At 39.0% G+C, this 16,649-nt stretch overlaps 1 protein-coding gene across 1 annotated transcript in view; it reads right to left on the bottom strand.

Annotated features, from left to right (window-relative positions):
- Positions 1-201: 201 nt before the first annotated feature.
- LOC130550613 (sphingosine-1-phosphate transporter SPNS2-like) overlaps positions 202-16,649 on the bottom strand; it is a 48,493-nt gene continuing 32,045 nt past the window's right edge. Inside the window, exons 3-5 of the mRNA XM_057328115.1 lie at positions 10,829-10,965; positions 5,496-5,647; positions 202-416 (exon numbers count right to left, since the gene is read on the bottom strand). Of these exons, the coding sequence (XP_057184098.1) occupies positions 221-416; positions 5,496-5,647; positions 10,829-10,965 (485 nt within the window). The 3' untranslated portion in view covers positions 202-220. The remainder of the gene's footprint in view (positions 417-5,495; positions 5,648-10,828; positions 10,966-16,649) is intronic.

Raw genomic sequence — 16,649 nt, 5'->3', positions numbered from 1 at the left:
AAACCAAGGCGAAGAGGGAGCTGGTTTACAAAGACGGCAGTGAGAACTGTGAAGACCTTGTTATTGCATTAGAGGAAAGACTTAAAGAAAGCATGTATGAGAGGGACCCCTAGGGAGTTAGCGGTAATGCTAAATTAATGCGCTTTAGCTAGCAAGGTTGTCAGTGGACAGCAGCTTCAAGGGGGTAGGAATGTAGAGATGAGAGAAAGTAGTTTGGGATTCACCTGTCTGCCATGGGTTTTAGGGATATTTTTGAACTGGCGAAAAGGAAATGATGTGGGTTTGTGCAAGCTACGCATGCTTCTAAAATATTGTTACAGAGAGAGAGAGATTTGCACATTTTTCTTACCCTCAGTGCCCAGTACCAGTGTCCTCCAGCATCTTTGGCAATGGATCCCAAGATGTATCCCAGACCACTGTGGAGGAGAGAGTAAATCAAATAAACTGCGTAGAATTGTTTTAAAATATAAACAATATATATTGTCATGTTAATAATAAATTAATTATATATATATATATATATATAATTATGGAATTAATTCTTCCATATGGTCATTTGCTGAAAAAGTGTGAAAATAAGTGAATTTTTTTACAAACAACAAGATCATCTATAGTGTTTTAGTTCTAAGATAAACAAATAATAAGCAAATACATAAATGTAGAAAAATCCTAAATGTATATTTTTAGCTATACCCCCCTCCCGCCAAGCAAACATCATATTTTAGTCATACACGTCCAGACATATGCGTGGCTGGCTCGCTAATTCAGTCAGTCAGTCAGTCTCTTTTGTTTCGTCTGTCTGCGTTTTATTCCTGACAGTCTTCCCCACCCAAAGCTGTGTCATGCACCCTAAAACTTTCATGTGCCGGGTAGGCTAGCTGAACTCGGCATGCATACTAATGCCGCTGATAATGGCTTTACACTTAGCATCACCTCTGGCTATGTAAGAGAGTCAACCACTTAGCTCTACTCCGGGGCTTAGAATGATAGATAGGCTTAGAGAGAGAGCAAGAGAAAAAGAAAAAGAGAGCGGATCATTTAGGATAGACGCCAGCTTCCCGAACTGATTCTCTTGGTTTGGACGGTTTTGGCAAGTGTGGTGAAACACCAACATCAAACGGTCAGTTGACCTAATTCCTAATATTCATAGACCGCTTTCTCAATCCCTGTCAGCAGTTAGAAGATGTGGGTGGAACATACACTTCTCTACGTCTTCAGACGCAGACCAAACTCTCTCAGCTCTGCATCCTGTTTGCAGTCTGATAGAGTTCATAATTATGTTGTTATGATCTCAGTGAGGATGAAAAACACAAGAAGAACTATTCTGTTTGTTGGCTGATTATGTGGTTCGAGAAGGTCGCTGGATGTTTTTTGATTGAGTTGTCTGTAACCAGCTGGTGTATAAATAGTTTTGTCATCATGTTAAGAAATGTTGATCGGTGTATCACTAAGTGGGTTTCCTTCACTCTGGTTTTATTCGCATTTTGAAGTTTCGCATCAGAAACGAGTGATGGAAACGCCAAATTTCGAATTAAAAACCCTTAATTCGCAAAACGTTTTTACGCTCGCTTGAGGTGGTTTTTCATTTTTGTGAAAAAGGGTTAATGCGAATAATGGGAGATGGAAACACATTTGCCGAAAAAATTCCTCCAAAAAGTCACGTAATTGCACTATGAGACGGCGTAACCTGACTAACCAGAGTACTGATCTTGTTACACAGCATCAGAAATATTGCCTGAGCAAAGTCGTCAAGTATTTCTGTAATTGCCTCTTAGAACTGTCACGACTGTGTTTCCCAAACAGCAGGCCTCCACAAAAGCACCGCATTTATTTTGTTTCGTAATCGTCTGCTTGCGCAAGTGTTATTCTATATGAAAATCATTATATTCAGTGGCTTCTCTTACTTTTCTTACTGATATTTAGTGGCAGTTTATTAGGAAGTGACGGTTGACTATTTGGATGGAAACGGTGCTTATTCGAAAATGTTTTATGCGATATTCCAATTTTGCGCATAAGCTAAATTCGCAACTTTGGATGGAAACCCGGCTAATGTTTTTCTTTCTGTGGTTTCCTACCATCCATTTTAGTGTTCCATTAAATAATTTAATGTCATTCTCGCTGATGATCCTAGGCTGGGTCCCATCGTGTCCTTGGACACTGAACCCTCCCATGTTGGTACACCTGTTATGAACTTTCCCACGTCATGGGTTTGTAAAAGGAGAAAGTGTGTTTCATACTTCTGGTACTTTATGTACAACAGCAAAGGCGTGTGGATACTAACGAAACAAGGAGAATTTTGGATGAACAAACCCAGACTGAAGATCTTTCAATAGGTTTCAATTCACTGATTAAAGGAGAACATGATTTTTTTTTGACAGAACAAATTTCAGTGAAGACAAATGAAGATCCAGGCGTTCTTGTTGTGTTGAGGGTGTTTGTTGCGTAATTTGAAATTAAATCGAACTATTTAAGGATTTTATTATATTGGTACAGTGGTTTTGGTAGTTCAGTGTTTCTGGCATAACTGCCGTGTTTTAATCATCCTGTTTAAATTTGGACCGTCCCTCCCCACACACTTCCTGTGTTCCTAGATACCCGCGCCAGGCTGTCACTCAGCAGGTAAACTGCATTGTTTACCTTCAGCTGCCCCTGGCATGTCTAACTGATGACCGGTCTGACCTAACCCATTAAACAATAGGAGGGAACACAAGGGTTCCAACACAAGCCCATGAAAAATCGTTTGGTTTTCCTTACACATACAGTAACTGTAGATATGTTGTTTTTGTTATTCTATGCAAGGTGACTGTGTCAATGTTTCTGATTGGATCAGAGTATTTTAATGTTAATTCTGAGTGTGATGTCACCTCCATATGTTTATAAGTTTTTCTAGCACCACAAAGTTAATCACGTTTTCATGTTTGTTCCATGTCCATGAGAACGCTTTTTCTGCCAAACCTTTCACTGAAGTGACTTCCTGGTAACAGTAACAACCTGACTGCAGACAAACAGGCCTCTAGACAGGAAGAAAGGCGGCACACGGCAGGGCTCGAGTCTTTCACCTCTTATTGTTTCTACTGTCGATCGCTTTGTTAGGGCTGAACCCTATTAGCCCGCACATACCACAACTCTCCCGGGCCGACTATTTTTCCATCCTGTCCTTTCCTCAAACTGCTCTCAATCTCTCGTCGATACTATTACTAGCCCTCAGAACATGCCTGATAGCAACAGCTGCTGCGCTCGGATATTTCTCTTTCTCACTTCAACAGAAAAAAGCCACGGTTGCATTTACTGTACAATGTGTTGTCCGACTGCAACTTTGTTGTAGTTACAGTATGTGCAAGTAATTTAATAGGTCCAAGCTTAGACCACTTCATGGTATCAAACATTTTGTGTTATTGTTTGTCTGCCCCACGCGGATGATGCGAACGCCGCTCAAAATGCTACACAGCGCGCATACATTTTTTATCACCTTCCTTCTGTTTATTTTCTCCTCCTTTTTCTCCTCTGGTCTTTTTCCACTTCAGTGAACAAAAGAAAATGCCAAGGCTTGTGCAAAAGTGAAAATTCTGTCATCAATTGCTCACCTTCGAGTTGTTCCAAATCTGTATAAATTTCTTTGTTCTGATGAACACAGAGAAAGATATTTGGAAGAATGCTTATAACCAGACAGAGATTTTTCCCCCCCATTGACTACCATAGTAGGACAAAATATGTGATGCGATCTGGGAACCCAACACGTGGTGAAAATGTACATATTACAGGTTTTGATACCATATGGAAGTTCAAGCCATTTCCAAAGCTGTTTTTATTTCACTCATACCTTGTATGTAACAAAAGTAATTGCTATCTGAAGTTGGCTGAGCGCAATCATTTTCAGGAACGGAATTTGGAGAAAACCGGGTTTAAAGTTAGGTGATGAAAATAAAAGTCAAGTATCACAAGTAAAAGTCACTTTACAGTGGTAAAAGACTTACTCTATTAACAATTTAATAAAAAAAAACATTTCCTGGTGTTGAAGTCTATAAAAATACTGTATAAAACCGTTTGAATAAGATGAAAGTAAGGAAAACGGTGCTGGGCACACTTAAAGAACGAGAGCTCTGTCAGGATTGCTAAGAGCACTGCATCACTACACAAGGACACTAGCAAACATTACAGACAACAACTAGTAAGTAGTGAAGCAAGTTTTACATTGTTTAACAATAGCATAGTGTCTAAACTTTTGATCATCCTTAGTATGTTTTGCGATCGTGTTTCAGAGGCGGCTCGCATGAGCAGCGGACCGGGGATAACTCCCGGTGCTCGAGACGGTGAGCGCCACCATTTCACGATAACGTTGTATAAAAAGAACTTTGCATGCCGTAGTGTACTGGAAATGTGCATTGATACTCCTTCATTCTTCATGTTATGTGGTTTACTTTGATAGATGAACTGTGTTTGTTAAGAGAGGGAAAGTTATGAATGATTTTTTGCAGCTCCGCCGCATGTCCTTGCTAGCCACTATAAATCACTATTTTTCAGCAATAAACAAGTATATACACCAGAGATGATAGACAAGAGGTTATAGAATAATAATTTAATGAAAACCCAATTTTGACAAAAAACTGACTTTCAATCTATTTTTTGATATTCCTGAAAATGTCCCAGCGCGACATCCGACGGGTTTTCCCAGATCGCATCACATATAATGGAAGTCAAAAGTGCCCCAGAACTGTTTGCTGTCTTACATTCTTCAAAATGTCTTCTTTTGTGTTCAACAGAACAAAAAAAAAGATAAAGTAATTTTTCCTACTATGGGAGTCAATTGGTGGGGCAATATCTGTTTGGTTATAAGCATTCTTCCAAATATCTTTCTCTGTGTTCATCAGAACAAAGACATTTATGCAGATTTGGAACAACTCGAAGGTGAGTAAATGATGACAGAATTTTCATTTTTGGGTGAAGTATCCCTTTAAGTGACAGTATAGACAAGCGTAAAGTCTTTTCACGGCAGCAGTGGTTTTAAAATATCAGCATCTCTTTGACCCAGGCTGATCTTTTAGTTTTCCGCCTTCCGTTCTACAGGACTGACCTTTACTGTGTCGTGATGGTACCTGAGATTATCTGGCTGTCAGAAACTATTTCCTTCAGATCACCTAATCTCACTTCATTCACCCACAGCGTTTTTAATATATAATAGAATTTTCATCTTGCCCGCATAAAACACTATAAAATGTTAAAGTCATGGGGAATAATGTTACTAGTAATTGTAAAATCATCTCTAACGAACAACCTAAATTAAATTGCCTCACCAAATTAAAAGCTTTCATTGAAGCTCTGGCCTTGCTTAGTACAGTCTGCCTGTTTATTTAGGTTAGTGTGAGTTCTGGCGTACTTGCTAAAGCTTGGAATTGCCTATTGTAAAAATGGAAGACATGTTGGTTACTTGGCTGTCAGCATGAACGATCCTGATGTCTGATTCTGATAAACCAAGCATAGAGACTGTTGAAACTCACCTTCCTAGTGGTATGGCCAGATAGAAGAGAGAGAGCATCACGGTCCTTTTGTTGTTGGTGAACAGGTCTCCAATGATGGTTGGAGAGATAGAGGAGTAGCTTGATTCTCCGATACCCACCAGACATCTGGACAGCACCAGCAGCCAATAATACTGCAAAGAAAGAGATTGTGTCATTAAAAAGGATAAAACAGCAATGCTGCAAATAATAGGGATGTCTGAACTGTGACTACACAATCTGAGCCATTGTTTTAATAAAGTGTGCAAATATAGCTCAATTTCCTTGACATTTAAACACAATAGATCAAGTTCCAATATTCAGCATGTTGAACCTCTTATGAACCACCATGAAACCAATACAGATGAAAAGTCTGCAGAAAAAGCAGCAAGTGTCCTACATTTCAGATACATTTCGGTTTCTAGTCAAATGTGAATGTTGTCCTCTGACCTCTTTTATGTGCTATAAGGGAAGGAAGCCAGACTAAGAAACCGCCCTTCCCCAATGGCCTAGACCCGTTGTATATGTAGTCGTTCATGTGAAGAAGATGAGGGGGTGTAATGGATGTCTATACTGCTGTGGAGAATTTGAGTCAATCTCCCAAATGAGGAAACTAGTTATGGATTTCTCTCTGGTTTGTGCTCACGGTCCGTTTCTCTTTACATCATGCTCTCTTTCTCAAGTCACTTCTCACTTCTTCGTAATATCCCACCCACTCGTAATGTATCGCTTTTCTGTTTATTTTCACCTGATTGTCCCAAATCTTGCTTTATGTACTGTATTCAACAATTAAAGGGTCAAATACGGCTTAGAAAATGAATATCTGTTTTGCATTTAATTCTAAATTATACGAATTTTGACTAGTGGTCTTTTGGATCCCACTGTATTTGTCTCTTTTATTATCTCTCAATATCTAGATGGGGACTTTATATGCGCGCACACACATGAGCAGCAGCACCCAGCACTGATGGAGTGAGAGACAACTTAAGCAGTGAATACAGACCATCTCTAGAGACACCGCGTCATCCTGTTACATTATGGTGTTTACATTACCCCGTTGTCGTACGAAAACGGCGTTTTAAAATGAAAACGATCCTCGTTAATACTGCCGTTTCAATCTGCGTTTACACTACACTACCGAAAACGCATGTCACATGACCATTCAGACACGCTGGGCATGCGCACACAAATGTAAATAGGCATACGTAAGTTGGTTGTTGATGACAGTTGGTTACTAGTCAGTACAAAATGAACATGATGGCAAGGAAAATCATGGACGTCTTCGTGTGGATAGATGAGGTATCCATGTTATTAGGCTTGTTTGATTTCATCCGGCGCCACGCAGACAAATCGACGAATGACATCGCAGTACTGAGAGCACGATTTAAAAGCATACGGCTCTCGATTCTCTCTCGCGTTGCTGTAATGTCACCGTGTCGATCCGTGTACGCAGCGCAGCTTGAAGTCAAACAAGCCTGTTGTTTACATGGTCGTTGCGAGGCTGGTCATGGTCGCCTTCAGGTAGCGTAATGGCTCATTTGACAAAGGCTTAACGAATCAGGGAAGCAAACGCAATGATACAGACGACCCGATCAGTAATCGATTGTGGGCAACCAATTGTACGTATTCTAAAGTCTCCATTTTCGTCCGTTTACACAGAAACGCAACCCCGGAGTTTTCAAACAAAACGGGGTCTGCATTGTTTCCAAAAGTCGAAAACTCTGGAGTAGTGTAAATGCCAGGCGTAACCATAGCAAGAGCGTTTTTAAAGGAAAACGCACTAGTATAAACACCGTCTATGATGCACATAGAAAGGAGAAAGAGAAATACACACAAACCGTAACAGAACAACGCCGTACCCCTTCACTTCTTTATTGTATGGACACAAAACCAATGCAAGTCAATGGGTACCACCGTTGTTCGGTTACCAACATTCACAAAAATATCTTCTTTTGTGTTCTGCAGAAAATAATTGCAAGAGGGTGAATACAGGATGACAGCATTTTCCTTTTTGGGTGAACTATCACTTTCCTCAATTTCGTCACTTATTCTCTTCCACCTGACACTCTTTGGTGTTACGGCAGCCTCTTGACATACAGCCAAAAGATAAACAACTTTACTTGTTGTAGAGTGTTACATAATTCTCAGCAGGGTAATTTCTTTAGCCTACATGACAGGAATCAGCAACAGACTGGGTTATCTTCTGCCTCTCTCTTTCTCCGTTTTTCTTTCCATGACTCTGCTCGAAAGTGACAAAAGCTATATACTGTGTGTTTGTCAACAGAAGTGCTGTGAGGGAATAAAAGAATGGGGATGGTACAGAGAGGGAGAGCAGACGAATGCTTGTTTGTTTGTTACACAACCTCTCCTTTCATCGACCCAGCACACACAGACACGCATGAAATATTAATGCTTATTGTCACTTACTGCACACATCTGGAGGCTGGTTAGCTGGGGACAGACATGCACACAAACACACATTTCTTTTTTTGTGTGCCTTGTTCTTGTCACAAACGTAGAGTGTAATGTATATAAGACATTACACGGAATGACGTCACAGCTCTGCAGTATAACACAAACACTCTTTTTGGGTCACCATTCAAGTTCTTTGTATCGGCTTATATGTAAATTTGAGAAGTATGAATTTAATGATTTCATAGATATGCTTAAGTGTTTAAGAAGCCATAACCTAAAACTTTCTCACAATATTTTATAATAAAATCAAATTATTGGCAGAAATACTAGCCTTATTTTTACAAACACATCAGTTTTTATTTGAGCTTGTTGGCTGAGTGATTCAAACCTACAGAATTGAACGACCATGTTGACACATCTGTCTCTTTGGCTGTGGTCTGGAAAAATAACAATTCGTGAGGTTCCAACGTTGCAGGACTGACTGTACACGTCTGTTTCCTCGTCCCTCAAATTCATATACATAAACATGAGCATTCAAATACATTCTGCATAAAATTCATGATGAATATGTGCATATATAAACACCTCCACTGAAGTTGGGCCCTGACATTTTCTTTTCTTGTCATTTGTCAAAAGCAAGGAGCTTGATTACTAATTTACTGGCTAAGTTTGTATATACGTACCCAACCCAAAGGAAATATCTATCTGTGATTTTTCTTAGTTTCATGTACAACATATATTCCTTCCTTTGGTTTTAAATGAATTGTTTCCAAAATATTCCTTATTATTCCAAACCTGCAGGGTTATCTAACAAAAGCTGCACTTCGCCATACAATGAAGCAAATAGTGACCTCCACACTTCCTGGTCCTAGTCCCGTTATCAGTACTTCGCACCAATTAAGCTTGGAAATTTGGCCTGATAATTATTTCTTTTTGGGTTCTCTAGAGGAAAGAATCTTTTTTCATGTGCTACCAGTTACTTGAATGACTTAAACTAGGCAAGTGGACAGAATTTAAATTTTGGGTGAACAGTCCCTTTAATTGCAAACAAAATAACTTCCACTCATGTATGTAGTTCACAATGTAGTGAACTCTATTTCCAAAGCTATAAGAAATCTCATTATGCGAAGCAGAACATCCATTTTTGATAAAGAACAAATCAGCTGGAGGTCAAGAGGTTAATAAAACCAATACAGAGATGTAGGAGATATAATCTTGTAAGTGTATGAGTGTGTTGGGCAGTATAATATTTTCAACACAATAATAGTAAAGCCAAATGCATCATCAATCTATATATTTCTTTATATTTTTATCATTAGATTGAATCCTTGCGAGTAAAGCATTGCTTTAAAAATGTAATGCAGCAGCATTGCAGTAATGTTAATTGATGGTTATGATGGTGACAGATGAGCTTTTATGTAAATATGTGTTTATCTGTAGCGTCAGCCTGCTGTTGGTGGAGAACGTTACATAACAGAATACAGTCAAGTTTAGAATGATTGACAGATAAAGGGATATCTGCAGTCTCTGTGCTCATATATCCATATGTGTGTGTGTGTGTGTGTGTGTGTGTGTGTGTGTGTGTGTGTGTGTGTGTGTGTGTGTGTGTGTGTGTGTGTGTGTGTGTGCGTGCGTGTGTGTGTGTATATCCCGGTGGGGACCTAAACCTGAATACACACCAACACACGGGGACTCGTGTCACCGTCGGGACCAAAATTGAGGTCCCCACGGGCAAAAAAGCTAATAAATTGTACAGAACAAAAATGCAAAAAGTGTTCTATGATCTTTAGGTTTAGGGTTAGGGATAGGGGATAGAATATACAGTTTGTACAGTATAAAAAACATTACGCCTATGGACTGTCCCCACGGGGATAGTCAACCAAAGTCTGTGTGTGTGTGTGTGTGTGTGTGTTCATGTTTGTATATCCCGGTGGGGACCTAAACCTGAATACACACCAACACATGGGGACTCGTGTCACCGTGGGGACCAAAATTGAGGTCCCCAGGGGCAAAAAAGCTAATAAATTGTACAGAACAATATTTTTTTTTACAAATCTAAAAATGCAAAAAGTGTTCTATGATCTTTAGGTTTAGGGATAGGGTTAGGGATAGGGGATAGAATATACAGTTTGTACAGTATAAAAACATTACGCCTATGGACTGTCCCCACGGGGATAGTCAACCAAAGCCTGTGTGTGTGTGTGCGTGCGTGCGTGCGTGCGTGCGTGCGTGCGTGCGTGCGTGCGTGCGTGCGTTTTCTCAGAGGAACATGTGACTGCGATGCACAAAAATGATTTATATTGTTGCATGTTATTTAATCATTTCATAAAGGGAAGCAGAATAAAGGGTGTAAGAGAGTGAGACATCTAAATGATAACTGCAGTACATTGAGTATAGTGAACTTGTTAGTGGCAAAAGATTTTTTAAGAGAGCACAGCAGCTCTATGTACAATGAGTCGTGCTATGCTTAATGACTCGAGTGTTCTTTCAAAGCTCTCTCAAATGAGCCAGAAACCGCTGTAGAGATGCTACCGGCGGGCTGGGGTGATTTTTTTGCTTCTATAAATACCCAGCTAACACTGCGAGAACTGTCATAGCCCTTTATGTGCAAAAAATTCAATTGATATGTGAAAATGTTTGAAATCACTCTCTTTCTGAAACCGTGTATCTCTTTGTGGGGGGGTTCTTCACATAAATCATTATTTGCTACGCTTTGTTTGTCTCTGGGTTTTGCAAATATCTAACCAATAAAAAAAATTGCTTTGACAGCTTTGACAACACAGTATTTCATCATTTTACAATTACAGTGTTTTTATCATTTCCTGAAAAACAGCAAATTTAGACATACAAGGTTTCAGAAGGACAGCGATGATATGATAATTCAAATATCTTGTGCGGAGGCTAAAGAAAGTGTGACTTACATCTTTGGTGATGAATGAGCTGAGCAGCGTCACAAAAGACCAGAAGAAGATGCCACAGCTCAGAATGACCTTTCTGTTAAAACGGTCCCCCAGGTAACCGAAAATGGGTGCGGCCACCATGAAACTGCAGATGAAGACTAGGGAGAAAAAAGAAAGAGAAGCAGACACATTTAGTCAACTTTGATTTATAACATTGATTCTATACTTTAAAACATTAGTTAATATAGTAATAGGATATTTAGAGATGGCAACGCTATAACAGACATATGGCACTTTTTTTACTCATTTACACTATATTTATCTATTCTTTTATATTTTTTCACAGGATTTATTGTCACGGGACGAAACTACAAGAGCACACAGTCTAAATCATTTTTGAAAAAGTGCCCAGATACTATAATCGTTATGTAAGACTTCCTAATCTTGCAGTTCCTGACAGAAAGTTACATTTGAAATTCATAATGAGGAAAGATGGCCTGGGGTACTAACACTCATCTGAAAACTACAACGCTCTAGATTTTGAGGAACTGTGTCATCTGCACAAACATTGCAGTGTTTGTGTGTATCTGTATTATGTGACATGAAGTTGACAGAAATAAATGCAATGCAGTCCAGTGGCTGCACTGTAAACCCAAACAGTATAACTAACTTATAATGGAAAGTACCTGGTACTCAAAATGTGCCAAAAAGTTGAACTAACTAATATTTTTGAGTTCATTCAACCTCTATCAGAGATTTAAGTTAACAGTAAATATTTTTTTGAGTTTTTACAACTACGCTAAAGTTTAGAGCTTAGGGGACTTGAAAAAATAGATGCAACCATACTCTAATATTTTAATTTCAAACATATGCCCTCTAGTGCCGGTTTTTACCTAAATGTGACGTAATCGCTGAACGTGCACCACTCAGACGCTTTCACTCAGATACCCAGAGTTGGATTCGACATCAGTATCGAGTATGGAATACCATACTTGGCCACACGTCACTTCACTTTTCAGCTGTTTAAAATAATGTTGCAGACTAAGTAAAGTTGTCAGTACTCAAAACTTTGAGTTGCATTAAATTAAGATGAACCAAACACTAAATATATATTTTGATTTAAATTAATGTTTATTTAAAATTTACAGGTTACTCAAATAACTAGCTATATGCTCACTGATGATATTTAAGTTTGCAAACTTAAAAAAATAGAGGCAATCAGTTGCCTCAAATTTTTTGAGTTAGTAGAACTTATCCGGGTTTACAGTGTGTACAATAAGAGAAACAAACACACACACTTGCACAATGCATGCTCTTATGTGCTTAGTTCCTCAGAAAGGAGTTTAAAGCCATACAGTCAGGGTTGAATTTTCCCCACCTTCAATTAATGGTCATGTTTGGATATTTAATAACCCGTTTTGCGGAAGCTTGAATTTGCCGAAGCCCTGTGTTGTCGTTGGCAGCTTGTTAAAGCCAAAGCCTGACCCGATTGAGTATATCCAGTCTAGAAACAGGCAGAGAGCCCACAGCGAGCCTGCTGGGAAATCAACGCTCCCTCCACACACTCAAATCTGTACGAATTACAGTAGCACTTTGCTAAATGATCTGCTATTTCATCCCTGAATTCTCTCATTTAGTGACCGTAATTAGATGGCCTTTGAGGTCGGTTCCAACGATTAAAATATTTACGTGCTCTAAATTTCGAGTAAATAAAAAGCAAAAGTGAGTAAAATGTGCTTTAGTGGTTTAAATGAGGCAGATCTGGACATGTTTAGGAAGTAGATGGGGACGGGTAAAGATGAAAAAAAGTCTAGACTTCCTCTGATGTCTGTTCATAGAGACACATGCCTCCTATTTCTGTCAGGTGATGAAACTGGGACTTCGAAGAATCTGTGAAATGATCCAAGTGCTACTGGGTTGCGCAACCTGCACTGTTGAGCAACTTACAGTGTCTTAAAACTGAAGACGCAGAATCAAAAATCCTCTGTTGCTTGTTGACAGACAGAAAGTCCCATAATGGAACTCTTTGAATTTCATTTCTCCAAAGGGTTTTATCCCAAAATGTAATTTCTATTGTTTCTACAGTAACTAGTGGTAAACTTTAAAGAACCACGTTATTCAAACATATAAATTCTGTCACAATTAACCACTTTTTACGTCATGCCTAACAAAGAAAGTCACAGGTCTGGAACAACATAAGGATATTAGGACAGAATTTTCATTTTTGGTTGAAATGCATAGATATAGTGTGAATTTAATCACAATGGGTGCATTTCTCATATCTGAGATCTCATGATCCTTTAAATGTCAACCGAGGCAATCAACACCTCAATCTCTCATTCAAGTAGAGCGATGGTGATTTTGCACCCCCGGCCTCCCCTCTCATTTCCCTATTTTGTGTCTGAGCTGTGTCCTCTGTGAATCGCCCACCTCCATCACATTACGCCACTCTGCCCAGCAATAAACCTGTGTATCCGCATGTGACTGTGAGACAGAAATACACAGTATCCGGGGGGAAAAGAACATATGGACTGCACACATGTGCAGTAAAAAGCTCCTGAAATATTCATGCCTCATTCATGTTTTCTTCATGAACTGTTCATCCTGCCAAGCCTAAATGAGACAGAATGATCATTCACCATCATATTATATATATACTGTCACACATTTTCTGTATATGTATATCTTTTTTAATGAGGAAAACAATTTACAGAATGTAACTCATTCAAGCACTAGAGTATCTTCAGCAGGTTGCAATGACATTTATGAACGAACATACTTTCTCATTCACTTATTCATGCCTGCATTTTTGAGATGTCACATACACACCTGTCCTTCCAGGTAATTACCGTGGAAATGTTCATTATTTAAAATAAGCACGCTACTTTACTGTATATGAGCCCCAAAGTTTTTTTTCTAAGATATAATTTAAATGGCCGATTCACAGCCTGTAATGTCACGGCAGATTCCCCTCATTTAGAACGCAGTGTTCCTCTGTCACTCTTCCGCTTGCCTTCTGTTTAAAATTCATGTCTTGAAACTGTCAGAAGAGCACCCGGATATGTACACACATGCCTCCTCCATCACGTTTTTTCTTCATTTTGGAATGAAAGATGATATAAAGATAGATTACACCCCGTCAGTGCTTGGACAGATAATGACAGACACAGCACCCTCACACTTTTCTGAATTCCATTCAGATTTAAATTCTGCAAATTTAACAGCGACCCTTTGCTGGCTTTAGGAACATTTCTCTAGGTTTTACATAAACTTCACATGATGGCGCTGTATTTTTACGAGTGGAAGAAACCACTTCCAGTGGCTGTGGTACAATGATTCACTCAAATGGTTGAATGTTCTTCTCTGTGACAGGCATGACAAGCACTGACATGACATGCACATAAAGGAAAAAATAGAAAAATGAAATGGACATGTATCTGCACCTGTGACTCTCATAGTACTTTCTAAATAGTTTGTGTTCTAGCATCCGCCTTACTTAGTCTAATTGCCTGCAACATACCAAACCTTTGACCCAAACAAACATTTTCTTCAAATGTTCATTGACTTATAATAGTCATAAAAGAGGATCGACCAGGTTTTTCCCACAACATCTGAGACACCACATGCCTAAAACGTCTCTGTTTTGAATTGACAGCTGACACTTGACAACAAAACCCCATAATGAGATAGCAGAGATGCCAGTTTGCATTCCATTACCTGTAAATCATTATAAATTGAGGAAACCCAACCTGCTGTTAATGCAAATTATGGCCTGATGTACAATACATTAGTAACTGTAATTATCCACCGACTATTGAGCTTTTCCACATCTGTGAGTTTGGGCAGCATTCATCTACAGGTTTTTGTTAAAAGTGACAGTTCACCCAAAAACGAAAATTCTGTCATTATTTATCCACCCTCTTGTCATTTCAAACCTATATGACTTTCCTTCTTCCGCAGAACACAAAAGAAGATATTTTGAAGAATGTTGGAAACAGAACAAGGCCACAAAACAAATACAAGTCAATGGGTACCGCTGTTGTTTGGTTGCCAACATTCTTCAAAATATCATCTTTTATGTTCTGCAGAAAAAGGAACTTCATACAGGTTTGAAATGACAAGAGGGTGAGTAAATGATTACAGAATTAAAATTTTGGGGTGAACTATCCCTTTTAGGTACTTAATAGACTCATTGAGCTATTTTACACTAGAATATAATTATTTCAGAGCATCCGTTAACTCCTCCCCTTCAACTGTCAGTCTGCTGCCAGTTTCATTTCAAAATGCAATGGCTGTTTTTACACATCCAATCAATTCGTAGGGAAAAATTTGCATTTTTTGCTCATTTGCATTTGTTACAAATGAGGTAATAAAATGTTTCAAATTAATATTTCATTTAATAACTTGCTTATGAGGTAATAAACGGGGTAATGTACAGCATCGGGGTTCATTCTCACAACCAGCTGCTTGACTTATATATACAGTATATATATAAGTAAGAGATCATGTACTGTATATGTTTGCACAAGTGATATCATAAAGCAACGTCATACGCACATGACGACAGGATGGCGGCGGTGCGTAAATCGAGTTACCCCTCCCACTTCTAGTAGTTTTCCTTTGATTTTTAATCCCGTGCAAATTGGCCATGAAGATTACATATGTCCTGTGGTAAAATTATTTCACCCCACCTCCCCATGTAAAACTAATGCTGTCCGAATAGGGCTTTACTTTCTTATGAAGACATTGAACCCCATTGATTTCTATTGTATGGACACAAAACATTTCTCATAATATAGATTTTGAATCACACAAGGGTGAATAAATGACTGAATCTTTAGATTAAGGCTAAACTAGCCCTTTAATTCAGCTCATAGACGGCCTTCCTACAGCCAATGGTGCTTCGCGGCAGTGTGGGTGAGTGCGATTTAATAGGCAGAAGTGGGTTGTGGGCAAGCTGTGGATGACTAAGTTGAAGACTTACATCATGCTGTATTTATTTGCTTGCTGGATATATTTTATACTTGGGGTTCATATAACGCCTTAACTTAAGTGAGTCAGCCTTCAATCACAGTGAGATAAGTAGGAGTGAGCCATTTCATAAGTGTAGGAGTAGCCTTAGAGAAATGACATACAGTGAAGGAAATAAGTATTTGATCCCCTGCTGATTTTGTAAGTTTGCCTACTTACAAACAAATGAAGGGTCTATAATTTTTATGGTGGGTTTATTTTAACTGATAGACACAGAATATTAAAAAAAATCAGGGGGAAAAAATGTTATATAAAGGTTATAAATTGATTTGCATTTCAGTCAGTGAAATAAGTATTTGATCCCCAAGCAAAACATAACTTTGTACTTTGTGGAGAAACCCTTGTTGGCAAGCACAGAGGTCAGACATTTCTGATAGTTGGTCACCAGGTTTGCACATGTGTCCGGATACATTTAGTCCACTCCTCTGTCAATCTTTAAGGTTTCTTGGCTGTCGCTCAGCAAATTGGAGTTTTAGCCTCCTTCACAGAGGTTCTATAGGACTAGGGTCTAGAGACTGGCTAGGACATTTAATGTGCTTCTCCTTAAGCCACAATTTGGTTGTCTTGGCAATATGTTTTGCGTCTTTGTCATGTTAAAGGCTCATCCATGACCCATCTTCAGTGACCTAGTTAAGGGGAGGAGGTTCTCGTCCAAGATTTTACGGTACATGGGCCCGTCCCTCAGCCCCTCAATGCGGTGAAGTCATCCTGTATACCTGTAGCAGAGAAAAAGCCCTAAAGCAGAATGTTTCCAACACTGTGCTTCTCTGTAGACATGATGTTCTTGGGCTCATAGTCAGCATTTCTCTCC

Source organism: Triplophysa rosa, linkage group LG2, assembly GCF_024868665.1.
Source record: "Triplophysa rosa linkage group LG2, Trosa_1v2, whole genome shotgun sequence".
NCBI lineage: Eukaryota > Metazoa > Chordata > Actinopteri > Cypriniformes > Nemacheilidae > Triplophysa > Triplophysa rosa.
Note: the sequence above shows the minus strand (reverse complement) of the source record. Positions and strands in the feature narration are given on the sequence as shown.